The sequence below is a fragment of the Prionailurus viverrinus genome, chromosome C1 (genome assembly GCF_022837055.1).
Source record: "Prionailurus viverrinus isolate Anna chromosome C1, UM_Priviv_1.0, whole genome shotgun sequence".
Classification (NCBI taxonomy): domain Eukaryota; kingdom Metazoa; phylum Chordata; class Mammalia; order Carnivora; family Felidae; genus Prionailurus; species Prionailurus viverrinus.
In genome coordinates this window covers 211625546-211647559 of record NC_062568.1, presented here as the reverse complement: position 1 = coordinate 211647559, position 22014 = coordinate 211625546, and the positions used below count along the sequence as shown (strand labels likewise).

The 22014-nt window shown below is 53.6% G+C and overlaps 1 protein-coding gene across 3 annotated transcripts in view; it reads left to right on the top strand.

The window, feature by feature from the left end:
• Window positions 1-20887, top strand: part of AJAP1 (adherens junctions associated protein 1) — a 124349-nt gene extending 103462 nt beyond the window's left edge. For 2 of the 3 annotated variants that reach the window (XM_047871399.1, XM_047871398.1), the window contains exons 3-6: window positions 7461-7548; window positions 9681-9923; window positions 11692-11820; window positions 19761-20887. In XM_047871399.1, the coding sequence (XP_047727355.1) occupies window positions 7461-7548; window positions 9681-9923; window positions 11692-11761 (401 nt within the window). In that variant the 3' untranslated portion in view covers window positions 11762-11820; window positions 19761-20887. Of the gene's footprint in view, window positions 1-7460; window positions 7549-9680; window positions 9924-11691; window positions 11821-13801; window positions 14175-19760 lie in introns of those variants that run through there. The other variant, XM_047871400.1, reaches the window with a different exon arrangement.
• Window positions 20888-22014: the final 1127 nt, after the last annotated feature.

Genomic DNA, 22014 nt, shown 5'->3' with positions numbered 1-22014 from the left:
CACATCCCACCCTTTCCGTGGACTCCAGTGTGTTTGTTGGAGTCTGGACCCAGATGCTGTGCGATCTTTTTGGCCCCCAGCTCCCTCTGTCTCCCCACGGTGCCCTGAAATTCAGGGGAGTCTTCAAATGCAGAGAAAGTTTCCTCGTGTGAGGAATTTGCTCCTCGATGTAGCTGACCTGTGGATGGGACAGCTTTAGTTGAGCCTGATGGCAGGAGACCAAACCCAATTTGGGGGACCCTAGCCAGTGGGGTGTGCATGCTGATGCCTAGGCTCTCCCTAGATCATAGCAGCATGGCCATTGGCCATCCCCCGTGGGGAAAGAGCCAGTGTCCTCCAGCGGGCTGTGCAGGAGAGCAGCTAAAGGCATGGGTCCCAGACCAGGCCTGCTGGGGGTTGAGTCATGGGTTTGCTGGGTCTTAGCTGTATGTGCACTAAAGGATTAGCTTTGCTCAAAGGAATGACCTTGACCCCAGCTCCTGGGAGGTCACTGTAAGCCTTCCAAATGTCTTCCCTGATAAGAATGTCCTGGTTTACCAGATAGCCTGCACTAATAATGTGGTTTACGGTGGGGGCCTTGGGTTACAGGGTGTCAGCTCGTTGGGCCGGCCACGACTACATGACCAAGCCACTGCACAGACTGGACACCCAGGCTCAGGGGGCTTCCCGGGCTGGTGACACTCTGTGCGTGTTGTCGGGCATCGTCACTGGTGGGAGGTAGGGCTGCCCACGTTCCTCTGCTGGGAGGGGACGACTGTGGGCTCCTGCCTGGCCTCTCCTGGACTCTGCCCCCTGCCCCCTCCTCATTGCTGATCTTAATCTGTGTTTTTTTCCCACTGTAGTAAACCAAAGCTGAGTGTTAACGCTTCGTTCAGTTCTGTGAGTCCTTTGAGTGAATTTGTGAACCTGAGAGTGGTCTTGGGGACCTCTCAGATTACACTGCGCCACCTTGACAAAGTCCCCCAACCTCTCTGTAGAAGTGGGGAACATCTCTGCACCCACCTCATGGGTTGTGGGGAGCTGTGCGTGAATGATTCACTGAGAACACCGCCAGGCATCCACCGCCACTGAGAGGAGCGTGACGAGGTGGGTTCACCCACAGCAGATGCCAGAGGGCAGTTCTGCACACCCTCCCCCAGCCTCACCGTTGCTACTAGGAAGGAAGTACCTGAGGGAGAACGGGGACATCGTGATGGGCGAAGGGCCACATCTCACCTTTGTGGCTACGTGGGGTGTGGTCGGGACATTTCTGACCCACTCACGAGGGGCTGCCACAGCAATGGTGTACCAGCAAGTCAGTTTGGAGGGTGTGACCATCCAGGGTTCATATGGGGGACACCTGTTTCCTGGTGTCATTCATGCATTTCTTCCTTTAGTGAGTAAACTCAGCACTTTGACATTTTGGGCCAGATCATCCCTTCTTATGGGATCATCCTGTGCTCTGTAGGACATCTGCCAGCATCTCCGGTGTCTATCCGCTAGATGCCAGTAGGACCGACCCCTCACCTCCGTGTGACAACCAAAACCGTCTCCGGCCGTGGCCAGATGTCCCGGCTGAGGACAAACTGACTTGGGTCCTTTGATTCCTCGAGGACTTGCCTCCGACCTGTTATTGTGAGGTGTTAGCACAGCCATTTCCAGAGGCGGACTCTGTTCTCTTTAGGCGGTGGTCCTGCTCGCGGCTGGAGAGAATTTCAGTGAGAGGCAGCTTGCTTTCCACAGGGTCTTGGCTGGAGGCCCCCTCATCACCCACTATGTGGAGGTCACTGCGGGGGTCACTCAGAAAACGGCACACCCCTTGGTGTCCTTGCCACAAAAGCTGGTAGCCTTGTTTTTCTGGAGCATCCTGGTTTGGGAAGATGCATTTCCCCTCGGCAGCCTTCCCCGCCCTGTCAGGTGGCCAGGTGCTTCAGAATGAGCCCAAACCCTGGAGCGCCTGCTCCTCAAGAAAGCTGGGCTGGCCTCTCCCCCGTCCTGCAGGGGATGCTGTGAGTGTCCCCGTATTCCCAGAGACTTTGTCAGAGATGTGCTGTGCAGTCTGTGTTTTGCAGCCTCTGTGGAAAGGAATGGTGTTTTTGCAGTGCGATTGGCCCTTTGGAAAACCCTGTCGCCTCTCACCTGTCAAGCCCCTGAAGACAGGCGTCCCTGGATCCGTTGGCCAACAGGTCTTTGTCCCCGCAGGGCAAGCGCATGAGATCCCTGTATCATAAAACGAGCTGCTGTCAGCACAGATGGGTCGTCCCTCTGCCTCAGCAAACTCCAGGGCCATCGTTCCTGCCTCCACCCAAGTGCACCAGCCAGATGTGCCCACATGCCCCTCAAGTGGTGGGAAAGAAGGCCCTCGATGGCTTTGTTTTTGTCACGGACAGTGGCCTGTGTGCGATTCAGCTTCTGTTTAATCAAAAACCCATCCAGACCTGGAGATAGATTACCAAGCCCACATCAATCTCCAGGGCCTGATCTTATTACAAAACACCACAAATATAACCATAAAAGCCCTATTGATTGATGCAGAGTTCGCTAATCCATCTGTCCCCATCCATTATTCCAGGTATAATTTTTCATTATCTGGATGGCAGCTGATTCCTAGCACATTAGTATACAGTGGCAATTACCAGGAGCAGAAAGAGCCCCTAAATTAGCAGGAACAATAACACCTGTCAGGAAGGGGAAGCAAGAACCCCCCGCACAGCACGCCGTGCACTCTGGGACCAGGTCTGAATTGCAGAGCATTTGAAGATGGATTCGATGGTGACCTTGTAAATAGAGGGGAGAAAGTTTGTGTTTTGTTGCTTTTCTGGGGGTGGAGAGTGCACATTCACTTAAGGTAACATCATTGTTCACCAGATCGTAGCCTCCCTCACAGCGGGCTGTAGATACTCTACTAACTAACGTTGCCCTGTCCAGGGTCAGTGGGGTTTGGGGGACAGATGTTCCTGCCTGCATTATGCAATGGCCACAAGGGACCTGACCAGAGGGGACATTATTTAAGGTGTAAGTATCGGCAGAAAGGAGTGAGGAAGGAGAGAATCGGGGTAGAGAGCCTCCTAAGAACCCTGTCATTTGTGTGGGGTGACGAAAGCCAGTAGGGAAAGGTCCCTCTCCGTACACCACTTCTGTGATCTGAAGGTTCTCGTCTTTTCACAAAATGCGGCTCCTTTTCTACCCCAATGGAGGAAATGGAGACATATGGCTAAAATAATTCTGTGGGTCCTTGGAGGGACTGCATTGGTAACATTCTCCCTGAGTTTTGGTGTCCAAACACCAAGAATCCAATCTATTGAGTTCTCAAGGGAACTGTCATGCATCATGATCTATTCTCAAGCCAACCTCACAGAGACAAACCCAGCGGGGTGAAACTGGCCAGTGAAATTCGCAGAACTCAGTAAACTTTTGAAGATGGAGGAGGAAGGTTCTAGTCTTCAGAACCAAAGGATTGCCATTGGAGTCCTGGCTTTAACCAATCATTCAAAACAGGTATATATTCTCATTAATTCATAAAGACAAACCACCTTCAGCTATTCACCTAAGTTAGAGCCCAGCAAACTATATAGCCTATGAGCCAAATCTGGCCGCTGCCTGTGTTTGTAAATAAAGTTTTATTGGCACACAGCCACACCCATTGGTTGGCACATGGGCCGTGGCTGGTCTGGCCCCGTAATGGCAGGATTGGGAAGTTGCAACAGAGACCACACTTCCAGCGAAACCTAAACTATTTACTCTCTGCCCCTTTATGGCCAGACTACAGGGATTTACACAGATGAAGGAAGGATGGCTGGCATTTGGAGAGGACTACATAACAGGGCAGATGATTGACACGGAACCACTTCTCACACGTTGTTCTGTTCTCTTCTTAGTAGCCGACCTCCCAAAGAAAGGAAATGAAGGGAGGCATCCTTATGGATTTCTGTCTTCCAAACTGCTTCTTACAAGTGTCATTCTTGCCACACGTCAAAAGGCCTGATCCTTGTTCAGCCATCATGAGTATGGGGTCTGTGGGATCGTCTTGTAGCATTGACGTTTTGTGCATGAGCCCTATGGGCCAGGCATTGAAGCAGAAGGCTGTTTGCCTTGCAAAGGCAGTATGTGAGGAGTAGTCAGATGTTTGCCTCTAGCCAATTTTATGACCAGAATGTGGCCACAGATGGGTTAGTTTGGCGTTAGATATTTTATTTTCTCTGAGGCCCTGGAGCAGAGAATTGCCTTCCATCCTGGATCTGCCAAGTGATGATGGGAAAGTCACTTTACTCCTCAGCATCAGGCTCCTCGTTGGTCAGGCAGGTGAAAAAGTGCAGGATGCTGATGGATTAAATCGATCATGTGTGAAGACTTAGCAAGGCGCCTGGCATAGAGAAGTCTTTCCAGAAAGCATAGCCATTCTATTATTGTCGTATTTTTACCCAGATGATCTGGCTGGTAATATATTAACCCATATATCATTTCTGCCAAATTTTAGTTTGGTAAGTTCTATGGAGGAATTTCACACCGAAGTCAGAAGAAGGGCCTCCAGAACAAGGCACACCTTGGGATTATATCTTTCTCCCTGTTCCCTTCATTTTTATATTCTACTTTTCAACTATTAATGTAATGTGTCCCATAGCTACAGTTGCAAGCGACTGTGTTAGAGCATGCGTGGGGCTAGGGGTGGATGTAAAGATGATGACACCCTTTCTTAAGGGGCTTCAGGGACTTATGAGGACCTCAAGCAAAGGGCTGATCTTCTGTTCTGAGAGTCATCAGTGAGGGAGGGGGGCCCTTGAGCCAACCATTTCTCCCCCAGGCTTCAGTTTCTTACATCTGTCAGACTGGGAGAATCAGTGCTTTCCCATCCTAACCCACAGGGGGAATGGGAGGCAGTCAAACATCTAAGATGTGGCTGGTCTTGGAACTCCTCTCTTCCAAGGACTTTATCACTGAAGATATTCAACGCGACAGAATTCCCATAGTAGGAAGACGAGAGGTCAAAATCTGGCAGTGCCCTATGCCTCCCATGGTCCTGCAGATGTTGGGGAAAGGACGGCACAGAGCTCTGCTCTTGAAAGGGCTCTCAGTGCCTCCGGCTAGGCGTCGCCTGGAAGTTCAGCCAGCCCCTGCTGCTCCTCTTGGCTCACCCACTCAGGGTATTCTTTTATATCACTAGCCTCCGTAAGTTGAATTCGCCTGACCTACAAGATGGAGGGTTTAGCCCAAGAAACAAAGACTCAGTTCTTGCCATGGGAGTTGGGGTGTAACCTGCCAACAAACGCCTGAGAAGCTTTTTGCATGGACCCAGAGCACTTCCCAAGGGATCTATCCGTGGAGGGGATGATGAGGCTCAAGAGCCTGCCTCCACGAATGTTCTTCTCCAGGAATGTAGATTAGAGAGGTGCCAGCCTCAGTCTTGGGAGAAAGGAGACCAAGACTGAGATTAAAGAAGGTCAGAGCAAAACCAGATGAATGAAATCTGAGCTCAGAATCATATACTACTGCTCTTATTACGAGCTTTGGAGCCAATAGACCCTATGTGATCCAGGGAATTTACACAAACTGGCCCACATAGTTTTCACTTCCATGACCGATGCTGACAGTATCTACCTTTGAGAGTTGTTATCAGGAATAAATGGGATCATGCACATCTGACAATTGCTACAACTTGTTGAGCATGCCTGAGATAATCATCACCACCATCATCACCATCATCACTCTCATCATCTCCACATTCATCACCATCATCACCACTGTCATCACCACCACCGTCATCACCACCACCATCATCATCACCACCGCCATCATCCCCATCCGCATCATCATCACCATCACCATCATCCCCATCACCACCACCATCGCCATCATCACTATCACACCACCATCATCGTCACCATCATCATCGTCACCATCATCACCATCACCATCATCATCATCACTCACCATCAGCATCCTTTTCAACCCTTCCTCTGCCAACAAGGTCTCGGTTGGGTGTTGGGGAAGCTGCTGAATAGTTAGGGATTACTGGAGCTGGTGGGCACTCCATTGTTGGTGAGACAGAGGGTGGTTCCTGCGGCATAACTAGCTATCAGTTCCATTGCAAAGCTGACTTGGCAGTCTTAGATGAGAAAGTAAACTGGCCCAAAGGCTTATAGTAGGTGCCACAACTTGGGCATAGGTGTATGTTAAGCCATCGTCCAGAACGAGCAGTGAATGCTGCCACTTTAAAAACTGGGCACTAGAGCAGCTCCAGGTGGGCACCATGGCTGAGCTGGTCAGAACTAACACTGCTTGGCATGCAGGAGGTGCTCAGTAACTGGTTCTCGAATCAGTGGATAAAAGAATAAATAAGGGGAAGTCCGTGACTTCCATGTACCAAATCCATGTGCCTTCTCCAGTTTTCCTAGTGGTGCTTATCCTGTGGGCTCGGGACGGGAATCCCTCACGACAAACAGAAATATCCCGGATGATGGGCAAATGGGAGGAGAAAGCCTGTTTTCTGGTCATGCCAACTTTGAATCATTTATTAGCCATTCCCCCCACGAGGATCATATTCGGTAGAGAGGTAACATCTGTTTGCGAGACTGTGTCCTTGGGAGACCGCCAGAAAAATCTTCTACTCTGAGATCCTCCACACTGGGACACACACACATGCTGTTCTCACCCACCCCTGCCCCCCCGGGGCCTGCTAGGTCCCTCTGGGGTGATAGGTGGGCCTCTGCAGATGGACACCAGCAGTGGAGAGATGCAGGTGCTTAAACACCCAGGTGCAAGAACACAACAGGGCAAACGGGCACTTGGGTGGGGCAAGACGCTGCTGCGTGCAGGGCTCGGTGCGGAGCCCCCGGGACCTTTACGGCCTGGCTCCTCAGGTAGGGTTCTGTCTGACTGGAGGAGGACAAGGCCTCTGCACGTGGCTTTTACGGACCAGTGGAGTCTGCTGAGGTTGCCCCCAGTGTCCGTGTTCTAGGAAGGTAGTGACAGATGTGTTGTCAGGAGGAAAAGAGCCTCAGGTAGAGGACCGGAAGTGGGAGCCTTTCCTGCCACCCCAGCGATCCAAGTACCCCGGAGTCTGCCGGGGGGTGTCAACCCACGTTCACTGTCCCCCACCTTCCCAACAAATCCTGGGCCGTCCTGGCCCCTCCTGCATCAGGCCAAATGCGCTGCTGCTCAGAGATGCTGCCCCTCACCCAGGTGGGAGGAGGGGTGACAGGGGCTGGAGGAATGCGTCAGCCAGAACCTACCTGGGCCAGGTGGCGGGCTCGGCAGGTAGGTGCGAGAAAGGACACAGCTGCCCGCGGGCCCGGTCACAGCTGGGGGACCCAGAGAGGCCAGGGCTGGGGCCTCGCTTCCTGGACTTCAGGTGACAACAGCGCTGGTAGCCAGGGCACCTGGGGAAAGAGAGACCTGAGTTGGCAGGAACAGGGCCCTGCCCCTGCTGGGCTCCTCTGCTCACACCCTGGTCTCACGGCTGCCCCCCACTTCCTCTCTTCCAGGTCTGGCTGTTCATCAGATCATCACCATCACTGTCTCCCTCATCATGGTCATAGCTGCTCTGATTACAACTCTTGTCTTAAAAAACTGGTAAGGCTCCTCGGCCCCTCTGGCCTGGAAATGGGGGGTCCCCCGGGAAGTGTGCACAGAGACTTTCCTACTTTTCAAACCCGGTCCCACATCACTGAGTTTTCATTTGGGTCAGAGAACCCGGCGCTACACCCTGCTCCCCGTCGGCCCCGGGGCAGCCCGGCCGGCCACGGGTGCTGCGCTCCCAGATACAGCCCTTGGGGAGTGTCCCCCCTCACCGTGGTTTTCTCTGCAGAATACGGGCGAGCCCAGCCTCCATGACGGTTCCTCAGGTGGCAGCTGTCCCTGTCTGTCTCTGCCCTCGTGTGTAAATTGCGATGTCACCCACCCGACACTGGTGGCCTGGGCGGATCTGTGCCCACCCCTCGCTGCCCCTGGCTGTCCAGGCTCAGCCGCCTTGAATCCTTCCTTCTTGCCGCCGCTCTGTGTCTGCTGAACTAGGTTACTGCCTTGCTCCAGGCCGCCTGCCTTTGCCTATTTCCTCCTGGAAATTGGCCTACTTTGAGGTTGGCCTTGCTGGGTGTATGCACCTGCTACACCCCTGGGAAAATCGGGGCACTGCCGGGTGACCCTGCTGAACACACACCTCCGAGGCCCCGTGTGCCTGCAGCCTCTCCTCCAGCAAATGTGTCTCCTTTTAGCATCAGAGCTCAAAGTCCCTGGTAGAGTAACACACCCAGATAATCCCCCTGCTGCCGGCAGGTGCAGGAAATCCTACAGGGCTCATGGGTGGCAGCCGCCCCCGAGTGTCCAGACAACGGAAATTCGAGAGAAAGCCCGTCTCCCGGGTCAGCAAAGGTGGGAAGGAGGAGCTTGGCACAACCCCCAAAACCGACCTCGCGGAGAACAGTGAGGCTTCCCGAAGGCTGGCGAACCCTAGACCCCAGGCGTTTTCTGGGACTGGTGATGAGGACCGCACTCAGCTCGCCACAGGGCAGTCCTGGGCAGGGGATGGCTGGCCAGAGAAGGGACTCTGGAGCCCAGGAGCGCATGGGTGCATGGCAGGGCAAATCCCATCGACCCTCTTGACTGCCCCCAAAGGAGGCAGGACTCTGTGTCACCAGCCGTGTGACAAACAGGCCAGCTCCCTCTTGGTTTCCCACAGTGGGGTTTACAGCAAAGCCTCAGAGAGTCCTCCTGGGGAGGACAACCCAGGCCGTGGATGAGGCGGTTCCGTGACCTTGGGGGGAGTCCCTTGGCTTTTGCAATTTTCTTCCTGCCTTTGCTTACAGGGTGGGGCTTCTGCATCCGGAAGCAGGGCTCCTCTTGTTGGAAAACCGAGACAGGGCATGACCGTGACACTCGCCCCTCAAAGCCACTTCTTCTGCGTTGGCTGTGAGCACAGCAGGGATGGGGAGACGGGGCACTGGTGCCCTGATGAGGTTCCTCCAACTGGGGGCTCCCCAAATTTCCTCCTAGCTGCCCTCCTCCGTGGGGATGGGGCTTCTACTCATCCTTCTTGTGACTTGCCAGAAGTGACTGAGAGGGTCACCAATTGTCTTCTGGGTCAGACACCTTGGCTGACAAGGGAGGGATGCCCATGTCCATCCTTGACAGTGTTGGGAAGGCTCTGTGGACCAGAGGAGGAGGGAAGTGTCCATGGGGAGTGCGGAACAGTCCTCTCCATAGACCTGGTGGCGGCAGTGAGGGATGCAGGACCAGCTTTCATCCCCAACTGGGAGCTTGGGCGGGGGCAGGGCTGAAGGCACAAGGCTCCCGGTTCACTAATTCTCCCCAGAGATAGTTACATCGTCCCTTCCAGAACGAACCACCAGACCAGCCCTACCCGTACCCATTCGTGGGGAAACTGCATCCACACCACTGCCTGGGTGACATCCTTTGGCCAGACAGGGCCTCAGCTCTGGGATAACCCAGCTCAGCCACTTACCTCATAAGCGGCCCTGCCATAATGGCCACATTTACAATTCAGATTTTATTAACGACAACAGCAACAAAAAAAAAGAGAGCAAGCTGATTGTTTGATTGTGGTTGATCTTTCCGAAGAGGCTGGAAATTACCATTTAATATTAAATGACGAATAATTAATGCCTGGAGAGGAAGGTTCCACAGTTTAGGCGCTGGGTTTGGGCACCGGCCCGCCCCGCCCCCACGTCGCCTTGGCTCTCTTCCAGCTGTGCCCAAAGCGGGAACACGCGCAGGACCAGCCACCAGCGGAAGATCAACCAGCAGGAGGAGAGCTGCCAGAACCTGACGGACTTCACCCCTGCCCGGGTGCCCAGCAGCCTGGACATCTTCACGGCCTACAACGAGACCCTCCAGTGCTCCCACGAGTGTGTGCGGACGGCTGTGCCCGTGTACGCAGACGAGACGCTGCATCCGACGGGGGAGTACAAGTCCACGTTTAACGGGAACCGGTGAGCTCAGGCCTGGGCCGGTGCCTGCCGCCTCCACAGGCTCCTGGCGGGACGGTGTCGTCACAGGGGCCGTGGGTCTGTGTGGGGCAGCCGTCATGTGTCTTGGAGGGGGGTGCTGAGCAAATGCACACAGCCGGTCTAGCGGACCAAGAGGGGCGGGCTAGACATAAGGAGGTGTCTCCCCACCCAGAGACAGGACACGGCAGCATCCAGAATCCACTTCCAGACCCTACCCTCGGAGAGCGGGCAGAGGCCTCCCCACCCCGGACAGCATGTGGTGGCAGATGAGCGGGCATCCCGCCGGCCTCACAGAGCCGGGCCTTCTCATGTCAACACGTTCCCCCCGCCCCCCTGTCAACACGCACCCTCCCCCCCGGCCCACCGCCAGCGTCTCAGAGCCCCCGTCAATAACATGTCAGCAGCGCATCTAGCCAAAATAGCAAACGCCAACGAGACTCTGGGTTATTAAATGCTCTTTTTTTTATTAATCATGTGTAATCCTTCAAAGAAGACATGACCCTAAAACCATCCCTGGGAACATTGAAGAAACCCTTGAGTCAGCTTCCAGGGATTTATCCGGCATTAGATTAAAACATCAACAAGCTATTTTTTTAAGCGAGCATACACTTAGGCGTCATTTTGTAAATAAAAAAAAAAAAAAAAATTCCCAACCACTGAAAAGTCTTAGGAAGAAATGAGTAAGAAAGCAGACGGACCTGAGGGTCCCCTTGTTGGCGGCAAGAAAAGCAGCTAGGAGTAAATGCCCGAGGGCCCGAAAGCCTTCCTCCCAGAGCCACGGTCAAGGAGACTGGGGTGACGTCCAGCTGTGATGCCCATGGTTAGCGGGACCTTGTCCTGGCCGTGAGAACAGGTGGGTCTTCCGGAAGCTCCTGTCTTGCACCTCTGCGTGGGAGTCCGCGATCTTCCCAATGTTCCCTGAGACGCTCCTCTCCCCGCTGAAGAGAGCAGGGCCTCAGGGGTGTCCTCTGCCTGCTGCACTTACACTCGGCGACATTGGGGGAGCTCCTTGGTTGCCTACCAGCCTTGCCGAAGGCCTCGTTCACAAAGAATTGGCAAAAGCATTTCAAAGCATTTCACCGAGTGAACATGTATGTGTGCGTCAGTTTGTGAATCCCGGCCAAGAGCTTCCGTTTTGGGGAAGCAGGGATGGAGGGTCGCCGACTGGCCATCCTTGTTCCCACTGGTCCCCCTCTGGCCCTGCCCTGTCCACGTGCAGTGTGGGCGCGGCTGGCGCTCTTAGCCCTGGCTCAGAAGCGTTGGATAGAGCGGGTTCTTGCTTTTGGGCCTGAGGTCACGCTCTGCTGGGTCTCCCTGGCCTTGGGAAACGATGGCTCAGGTCTCAAAGGTGACGGATGACAGGAGAGCCATTTCCGGAGTCAGGCCCCCCGCGCTCCAGCATGTGCAGTAAAGTGGGTGTTATCTCTGCCCTCAGAGGCGGAGACCCTAAGCTTTGCCCTTGTCCTGCCAATTAAAACACTGAAATCTAGAATGCCAGCTCCCTTCTGCACACGGATCCCTCAGGCCGTGTGTCCTCCAAGGCCTTCCCGGGCGGAAGTGAGTGTCAGCTGGCCGTTGTGGGGGGTTCCCCGTTCCTGCCGAAGACCGGTGGGGGGGGTCCAAGCTGAGCATTACGTCTCCTGGGTTCTTTGTGACTCAAGAAGCCGGTGATCGGCGGCAGGCCTGAGCCGGCCGGCTTGCCCGTTGTTCTGTACCGGCACACGCAAGCCCGTTTTTCTGCTCCCTGCAGACCCTCCTCTGATCGGCATCTTATTCCTGTGGCCTTTGTGTCTGAGAAATGGTTTGAAATCTCCTGCTGACTGGCCGAAGTCTTGTGTACCTCCTGGGGGCAGGGCAGACGCCATGTGTCTATTTTATGGTACGTACCTCTTTTTCTGGACGTTGACTGATTTTGTTTTTCCCCTTTGCCTCATCTTCCCCAACCCCGGGATAAGTGGGAGGCCTTCTGGACATGGCAGGTGGTGTGGCCGTCCCGAATGCGAGCCGGAGGGCTGGGCTTGTGGTCTCTCTGCTTCACTTGCTAGAAATGCCCCAGTGGAGGGGAGGGACAGACAGGCAGGGATGCGGACCAGCAGGGAAACCCGGCCGCTCAGCAGGCAGAGACCAGGGCAGCGGCCACACGGGCAGGTATCACACCTGCATCGGATGTCTGTACGTCGACGGGGGAGGGCACAAAGCAGAATTAAAATATAATTTTGGAATATAAAAATAAGAGATAAGAAGGCAAATGATAAAGGAAGCAAGCAAAGGGTTGAGACATCTACTAATTTGAAGCCAGGGACCGGCACCAAAACAGGATGAATTTTCCATGCTCTGCTGAATAGGAACATTTGGTTTGCTTTCAGTGATATTAACTTTAATGCTAACGTTAAATTGCTTTCTTCTGCACCGAATCTCCCGAACACTCGGGCTGCTGGGGGAGAAAGAGCATTTCGCCCCCATGACTGCACGCTCTCTACGCGCAGTTCAGGAGACGCAACCCGCGGGCTGGGCTCTTTGGCTTTGTCTTTCTTTTTGAGGCTGGGTTTTTCTCGTCCACAGATATTCTGTGACATCACACCCCTTCCCTGAGTAGGGGACCCAGGTTCTAGGATGGGTTATCGGGGTCTGAAAATACCGCTTCTTCCGCTCACCTCCTCACGCGGGGCTCGTGGTCAGAGTGGGCAGAAGGGCAGAGGCAGGAAGGTGTTTCCTTGGGACACACGTGTGCCCCTCCAAGAACTCGGCTGGCTGTGTGTAAACGGGGCCTGTGGGAGCCATCAGAAATAGGAGGGGGGGGGCGGAAATCTGTGCTAATCCAGCCCTAATGAATCGAGTGTTTGCTCCAAATCAAATCTCCAGCCCTCACTTCCCGTCCCGAAGCCAAAATGACCTGCTTAGCGTGATGTTCAGCCAACGGGCAAAGAAACGTAATTAGATTAGAAAAGAAAGCACCCCTCCCTTCCCCCGCCCCCCACAAACGGCCTTTGTTGAGACCGTGCTGGCAAGTTAGGGAAAGCGCAGTCTCGTTCAAGAGCCAGATGCGCCTCCGAGGCCCATCCGTCAGAAGCTCATGCCTCCGTCTTCCTCGTCGTGACTCACCTCATTAAGGCCAGGGACAGAGCGCCCTTTGGAGCTCCAGCCAGGCTGGCAACGGGGCACTGCTTCTTAGGAGCAGGGTCCCCGCCGGCCTGGTAAAGCCTCTGCAGGATGGCCCGGTGGTCTCCAGCATGCCTCTTAGGATTTGACAAATGCATGCGAGCATAAGACATTGACCTGGTCCCTGCACGTCAGGACCCCAGCTTCCCTCCTTCAAGAGCCTAGCAGTGGGCATGCCCTACCCTCCAGGCAGCCCCCGCGGGGGGTCAGTTTCCCTTATGTGGACCCTCAGGGGGCACTCACGGGACACTCTTCCAATCTAGAGATTCATATTGTCCTCCCGGAAGTGCCACCTACAGAGGAGAAACAGGCACGAGGCAGTTAAGTGACTTGCCTGAGTTCAGTCAGGTTGCACATGGTGGGGCCGGTCCGACCCAAGGCGGCCTGGCTCTGCCCACCATCCGAGAGCCTCAGTTGTGCCCCCCGTGCTATGAGCTGTCTGTCCCCCGTGCCACCCCCTGCCCGGCCCCACGCGGGAAGAGAGCTGGTGGCTGACGAGGGTAGGCTTTCCCACGAAATCGGCCTCCTGGGACATTCAGCCTGATTCTGCAGTGTGGGAGCCAGGCAGACGAGAGATGAGCTCCTGAGTGCCGGAAGCCTGAGCCTACAGCCTTCTCATGCACCCTGAGCACCGAGCCGTAGCCCTGACTTAAAAAAACAAAAAGTAGGAAAGAGTGCTTTAATTTACTTCTCTGCTCCAGAAAGCTTTGCTGTCTCCTCGGCTCAGCTCTCTCTTCAAGCAACACGGGGCATCGAAGGACCCCCGCAAGCTTGGCGGGCACTCCCCTTCCGCCACTCCCCGGCGGGCCCCGCCTGGACCACATTCCTCTCAGGGCGTCTGGACCCCACTTGTCTGGACCCCACTTGCCAGCTCGTCCGAGGAGCTATTTCAGGACCACCTCCATTGGCAGGAGAGGATGCCTCTGTGTCCGAAGACCGGACCCACTCACTCTGGATCCCAGGGGGGCCGTGTCGGGACGTGAGAAGAGCCGTCAGGACCTGCCCTGAGGCCGCCATGCACCTGTGGAGCTCCGGCCACCTTCTTTTCCGGGAGACGCAGACCAGCAGGGCTATGCAAACAGTCTTGTTAGCCTTTGATAAATGCTTAAAGATTCCGTCTCCACGTGCTGGACAGACCGTTTATCACTCAATGGGAGAAAAGCATTCGGATTCTAAGTATCCCTGATTCTTGCAATTAATGCCCAGACATGAGCATCGAGCGGAGAAGGGCCAGGAAGTTCGCTCAGATTTACTAGGGTACTTATTGTCCCTTAAATAAATAGCAATTAATACTAAAACATTTAATTAAGGTTTAAGAGCCAGCGGAGATATTTATCTCTTGCATAGCTGTTAAGCCTCTCCAAATGCATTTTTAATGATGATATAGCAGTTTGTAACCATACCATTGTGTCTGCTCACGCTAACCCCTGTGCACACGTGGGACCCAAGAGTGGTTAAGTTCGCTTCCCTGCAGGCTGATTGTTGGTGATGCTTGGGCTCCTAGACACAGGCACCCCGATGCGGGCAGATGTTCATCCTGTTTCCCTGATTCAGCCTCTCCAATAGATTCCAGCAAATTCTTGCCTCAGACCACCTCCACAGTGGCACCCCGTTGTTCTGGATGAGTCACGGTAAAGCTGACCTTCCCAAACACCAAGTAAGGGGACGAAGACACAGGCCTGCCGTTGGCTCTTGGGCAAATCTCCTGTCGTTTTTCACGTAACAAGTAAACTTCCGAAAAGCTCATTAGTGTTCAGATCTTTTGCATTTGCCAAAAGGCCACTTTATTCCCAACGGAGCCTGAAAAGTAATAAAAGTTCTTGCATCTGAAGTCAGTACGAAATAAATCATGTGCCATTATTATTTTCAAAAACACACTGAAGACATAACTAATAAAAACCGAGAAATGCACCTGAGCCTTCCCACTTTGTTTTAAAACACACACACACACACACACACACACACACACACACATCCAGCTTTTGTAATTCAGAGGAACGGTTTTTTCAAAGCAACGTGCAGAAACCCCCTCTGCACACTGATCCCCAAGCTGCAGGCGAAGTCCGATGGAACGTTCCCGTCAGGTTGGCAGAAACTGAGGAGCAGCCACTGGCTCAAGGGCGCTCTTGCCTTAGTCTGTTTGTTCTTTGTTTTGCAAAAAGCAGACTCGGCTCTTTAAACCTAGGACCCACCTTGTAGTTAGTCTGTCAATGGCAGGGCCAGGCGAGCCCAAGATCTCCTTCCAGGCAGCAGAGGGCACTAGTTTCTCCAAAGTCAGAATTTATCCCAGATCCCAATCTCTCAGATCACTTTGCAACACACAGCTTCCCTTTCTGGTGCGGACGCCCTCCCCCTGTTTCTCCCCAGCCAGGACGTGGAGGGTGGGGGGCTCTCCTTGGCTATCTTTTCCTGACTGGCCTGGGATGCACATCCCTCTCTGGTCCCTCTCGGGTTAGTGCCCAGCTGAGAGGTTCATGCACAGAGTCTTTGGAACAGAAAACCACAAGCCCTCCCTGGAGCTGAGTGCAAGCAGCAGGAATGCGGGGCAGACTTGGAAAGTGGCTGTGGGTAGCCTCAAGCCCCTCCTCCCGGCCTGATGGGGTGAGGCCACCCTTGTGGAGACCCTTGCAGGGAACCCACCCACCTCTGCAGGAAGCCAACATTGCTCTTAAAGTGGCAATTCAGGGCACAGGGTTGGAGCCATATCTCTCCCTCTTTCTCTCTCTTTCTCTCTGCCCCTTTCATCCTGAGACTTTGGGTAGAAATGGATGCCCATGGGTTTGGAAGAGGCTTTCTCCCCAGCAGCTCAGGGGCCCCTCTGCCAATCCTCTGATGTGGCTCTCCCCGTCACAACCCACCTGCAGGCAGCACGTGAAGGTCATTTCAGGCTTTAGTCTCTGGGCCGGAGGACAAGGCTACTTTCACACAGATGCCTCTTCCCTTATCTGCAGCCAGCATGGATTTCCCACTCTGGGCACAGGGCTGGAACCCGGGTGAGCCAAAGGTGAGCCCGTAGGCACCCCCTGACTGTACGTATCGTCCTGTACCTGAGAAGTCCTGTAACAGCACGTTCTGATGGAAATGAGACAGAGAACACGTTTGGGAAAGGAAGGGTGCCCAGGAAGGCCTCCCCAGGGATGTGACCGTCTGCAGAAACTCGAAGGATATGAAGTCCGAGATTTGCCCTTTCAGGCCAAGGCACTGCCTGGAACTCGGAGAGTGAGGAGGCAGGACCTTGTCCACTGTGCGAAGCTCTGAAGACTTTCAGTGGGAAAGTGGCAGGAGACGGTCTGTTCTGAAAACCACCCACGAGATGGCTGGCCTGAGGGAAGGGGCCAAGGGGCGCCTGTCACCTCCGTCTGTCTGACTAAAGGCAGAATAAGGGACTGCAAAGCCGCCTTGCGGAAACCTCCCTTCTTTTTATTTATTTATTTATTTATTTATTTAAATATGAAATTTATTGTCAGATTGGTTTCCATACAACACCCAGGGCTCATCCCAACAGGTGCCCTCCTCAATACCCATCACCCACCCTCCCCTCCCTCCCACCCCCATCAACCCTCAGTTTGTTCTCAGTGTTTAAGAGTCTCTTATGGTTTGGCTCCCTCCCTCTCTAACTCTTTTCCCCCTTCCCCTCCCCCATGGTCTTCTGTTAAGTTTCTCAGGATCCACATAGGAGTGAAAACATACGGTATCTGGCTTTCTCTGTATGACTTATTTCACTTAGCATAACACTCTCCAGTTCCATCCACGTTGCTACAAAGGGCCAGATTTCATTCTTTCTCATTGCCACATAGTATTCCATTGTGTATATAAACCACATCTTCTTTATCCATTCGTCAGTTGATGGACATTTAAGCTCTTTCCATAATTTGGAATAGCAGCTATTGTTGAAAGTGCTGCTATAAACATTGGGGTACAAGTGCCCCTATGCATCAACACTCCTGTATCCTTTGGGTAAATTCCTAGCAGTGCTATTGCTGGGTCATAGGGTAGTTCTATTTTTAATTTTTTGAGGAACCTCCACACTGTTTTCCAGAGCGGCTGCACCAGTTTGCATTCCCACCAACAGTGCAAGAGGGTTCCCGTTTCTCCACATCCTCTCCAGCATCTATCGTCTCCTGATTTGTTCATTTTAGCCACTCTGACGGGCGTGAGGTGGCATCTCAGTGTGGTTTTGATTTTTATTTCCCTGATGAGGAGTGACGTTGAGCATCTTTTCATGTGCCCATTGGCCATCTGGCTGACTTCTTTAGAAAAGTGTCTATTCATGTCTCTGCCCATTTCTTCACTGAATTATTTGTTTTTCGGGTGTAGAGTTTGGTGAGTTCTTTATAGATTTTGGATACTAGCCCTTTGTCCAATATGTCATTTGTAAATATCTTTTCCCATTCCGTGGGTTGCCTTTTAGTTTTGTTGATTGTTTCCATGCAGTGCAGAAGCTTTTTATCCTCATGAGGTCCCAATGGTTTATTTTTGCTTTTAGTTCCCTTGGCTTTGGAAACCTGCCTTCTTAAGGGGGCCACCCTGTGACCTGTGCTCCAGCCCAGGACCCTCTTCCAATAAGGAGGGAACACTGCTGGTCATCATGCCAGGACCAGGGACAGCTGTTGGGACAGGGACAGCTGCTTCAGCCAGAGAGGCTCCCAGGCCGCCCAAACTGGGCAGGGGGTCGTCAGGCCCAGGCTTCAGTGTCCTCATACTGTTTTGACTTTCTAGCTTTTAAAATTATGGTGAAATATACGTAACATGAAGTGGACCTTTTTAACCATTTTTAATAGTGCATTCGGTGGTATTAAGTATAGTCACCGTGTCATGCAGCCGTCCCCACCATCCGTCTCCAGAACTTTCTCATGTCCCTCAACTGAAGCTCTGTCCCCCCGAAACACCAGTCCCCCCAACCCCCACCCGAGGCCCTGGCGCCCACCCTGCCACTCTCTGTGTCTGGATTTGACTCCTCTGGGGACCTCACATGAGTGGAGTCATAGAGAATCTGTCTCCACAATTGTTAGCTTTCCACAAATTAGAAGGAAGATACACATAGAGGAGAGACATTTCTCTTTGTTTTAATGGCTTCCTTTTGAAAAACACCCCCACCCCATCCTGGAAAGTGGGTGTGAGCAGCGGGCAGGGGACCATTGGAGTAAAGCTATGGAGGGCGGTCCTCTTTCCACGCAATGACACCCTGCTCACAGCAGATGGGCCGTCCCACAGGGATGAGCAGATGGTCCATTTTAGGCCCCCGTGGAGTTGTCCACGCGTGTCATTTGGAGGTGGAAGGCGAGGTGAGCAGGGAGCCAGAGCCCTGCCTTGTTGTCCAGACCACGGGCAGGGGGAGGGGCGAGGGTCCCTAGAGAGGAAATGAGCCCCCTCACCCCTGCCCTGGGGGGAGCAGACAGTCTGAAGCTCCTGGATGCTGTAGAGGGAGCCCAGCAAGATGCTGTCCTACAGCCTGAAGACGTGTCCCCCCAGCCTGGGGGCCTCCCAGGCCTCAGTCCCGGGAGGATCACCCAGCAGGCTTATTTGATTCAGGACAAAGGGGCCCAGGCTGGGGCCTGTCGAGAAAGGGGCAACGGGCCCAAGCCTGGCCTGTGATCAGAGTCACCTGGGGGGCTCAGAGAGCCCCATAGTCACAGGCCCTGCCCACAGGACCTGCGCCTGGGTCTCCAGAGGGACGCACGGGGGTCTGAGGCACTCAGCAGGTGACTAGGACAGGGCCCATCCAGACGCAGGAGCCACTGTGGACCTGCCAGAGCTCCAGCTGAGAGCGTCACTGTTTCATTTTAGAACCGTTGATGCTCCCCCCACCCCCGCCCGTTTGTATCACCGGCACAGGTGAGGGTGTGGCGTCACCCCCCCCCCCCCGATATACCGGTCGAGGGTCCTCATTTCCTGTAGTTACAGGGTGCGGGGGGTCCAAGTGACAGCAGAGAGAAACAGTGCCCGTCCTGGGAGCAAGAGCTGTGGCTTTCAGCAAAAGCGCCCCCACGCTGAGCCGTGACGCGGCCTGACGCACCTGGCCATGCCCAGACGCCGGTGGCTGCCTGACTCTTGGGTCTGTGACGGACATGGGAAGGCTTTGAGGTTCCTAGGTTCTGAGGCTATGCCCGGGGCCGCCCCTTCCTTGCTTCACTGCAGACTCGACCTGGCCTGTAAGCATGTGGCTCGCCGCCTTTCTCTCTTCAGCAAGATCACCTCTCAGGGACACCCAGGAGGTGGTCTTTCTGACACAATGCATTAATGTCTCCCAGTCCCAGCCTCCAGCCGAGCAGAGGACTGAAATGGACTGCGTGGTTCCCGCCATCCAGGGATGGGGCGGGCGCCTCTGCCCTTGGTGGGTAGGAGCCGGAGAGACCATCCACACAGCGCTGGATGCGTTCGGTCCCCTGCAGGCTTGGGGTGTGTGGCCCCCCTCATAGCTCACACGGGGGTGGCCCAGACCCACTCCTGGTGCGGGCAGCAGAAAAGGCTCCTCCATCGATTACCGTGATTAGTGCGAGGTCCCTGGGACTCCCTGGTGACCAGAGCTGGCTGACACCCTTCCTGCTCTGGGGACACCGTGTCTGTAAGCCAGCCAGCAGCCTGGGGCTCGGCTGTGCAGCGTCCCCCCACCCTGACTCCCCCTGCTAGTTAATCTCTTCTTGTTTTCTTTCCACACAGGATTCCGTTGGTGAACCTGTAAAAAAAATAATAAATAAAATAATTAAACACACACACACACACACACACACACAAAACCTACAAGTAAACTTTGTACGGGGAGGGTCCCCATACGTACTGCTTCAGTTTGCCGGTGGGAAACTCAAAGAGCAGGACGCTATAGGCCAAATATATTTTTATAAAAATGCTCACGCCTATGGGGAACTGCCTTCTGCCAGAGTTTTCTTTGGAGAACGGAGAGAAGCAAAGCAAGAAAGAAGCTGGAGACGAGAAGGAAGGCCAGCAGGAAGCACCTGAAGCCTGGGATTTGTACTGATTCTGAACCTTTGCCAATAATACCATTATGTGCCATGTACTGACCCGAAAGACTTGGTGACAAAGCCGAAGCCAAGCGAACCACGTGTAGAAATCTCACAGAAAACAGGGGTGGGAATCTTCCGACAGAGTCGCTATTTCTGGTTAATATACATATATAAATATATAAATACACACAGACACACACACACTTTTTTTGTACTGTAGCGATTTTTGAAGATCCTCAATGTTCCTTTTTAAAAAAAAAACGTTATCGGTTACAAAATCTGATTTATTTAATGCTTAGTTTGAACAGGATAAACCGGTGTTTTCTACGTTGGCGACATGCACACACGCGTGCACACAGACGCCCACACGCAAACACACACGCGCATATAGAGGCCTGTATTGGAAACACAGTTCCATGAGTGAGCATACTCTTTCTGGTGACCTGGTACCCCATTGCCACCCATCCCAGGGGACAGTCTGGACCCACGCAAAGGGACCCCCTAAATGACACATCTTGCATTTGCTGGTATTTGGTGAGGGGCACTCGATGTATAATGTATTCTGTTGGGCCAGAGTTAAGAATGCCGTGGTTTTATATACACACATATATATATATATGTGTGTATATATATATACACACATATATATATATAGACACATAAATATGATCGCTTTTCATTTAATTGTTTGAAGAAGCTACCTAACAGCCATGCACACATTTACGTAGCCGGCTGCTTACAAAGGGGACGAAGCATCAGACTGGGCGGGTGGTGGATTCTTGGCCATCTTTGTGTTAAAGAAGCAGAGACTGAATTAAAGAAAATTTTCCAGTTCCAAAAATTAAAGGAATATATCCTTACCACGTGTGTGCGTATGTCAGAACAGAACCCAAAAACATACGAGGGCCCCTGTTTGTTCGAAAATGAGGAAACGGTTCCACGTGCAGAGGACCCAGGTGTGTCCCATGGGTGCTGTGCCCCACGTGTGTCCACGTTTCTTTCCCACGTGCTGGTGGTGGACAGGACTGCCTGCTCTTTCTAGGGCCCAAGCATGACTTTGAATCTTGATCGGGACGGTAGCAGATGCTACACTCTCTTGCTGGTGCCGGTCGGTCAATGTTTGTGTCTTGCCGTGAGGAGTCCTGCAGTGGGTTTTTCCGGTGGAAATAGGGGCCCGAGGCTGGAGCCTCATTACAGCGAATCCCAACCACACATAATTCGCTAAAAATACTGCCATGTCCGGGGCTGGCTACTCCCTCCCAATTCCAGCCATATAATTAATGGTGCCCTGGTGCCCCATCTGTGCCGTCAGTAAGGGGCGCTATAAGGGAAGCTGTTTTCTCCTCGTGGGGACCCCAGATTAGGTGCATGTGGCCTGGCTTCTATGAATGGCCCACGTGTGATTTGATTGCACCCGTCTCGTGTGTGTGAACTGGTCTCCGAAATGCCCCGCAGACCAGGTTAACCCTGTCCGCACTCGTCTGCTGGGCCGGTGGCCTCACAGTGCTTCCCCGGGGCCCGGTCTCCCTCTATAACATCTTAAAATGTGCTTGAAAAGCTAGTTTCTGCACCTCTCTCTTGGCATATGGGAAGGCAAAGAGATGTCAGGCGAGGAAAAAAAACCTTAGTGTTAAGTCTGTGTTATTTGGAATTACTCACCACGTGGGAAAGTCGGTGTTTCGGTTTGGGTTTTGGTTTTGTTGTTTTCCTCTGAAGCTGTGGCACGTACGGAGGACAACACAGAAACCCCCAGTCACTGGCATCTCCAGGCTCCTGGGGCTCACCCGCGTGGCCCTGGAGGGTGCACCTGTCTCCATGCATCACCCTGCCCACCTGTCTCATTACCTGCAGACTTGGAGGTGTCCCTGGGGACTTCCTGATTCAGGTGAGCACGGCTGGCTTGGTGTGAGCTCAAGGCCAGGGCTGTCCGCGCCCTGCAGGGCGGTGCAAGC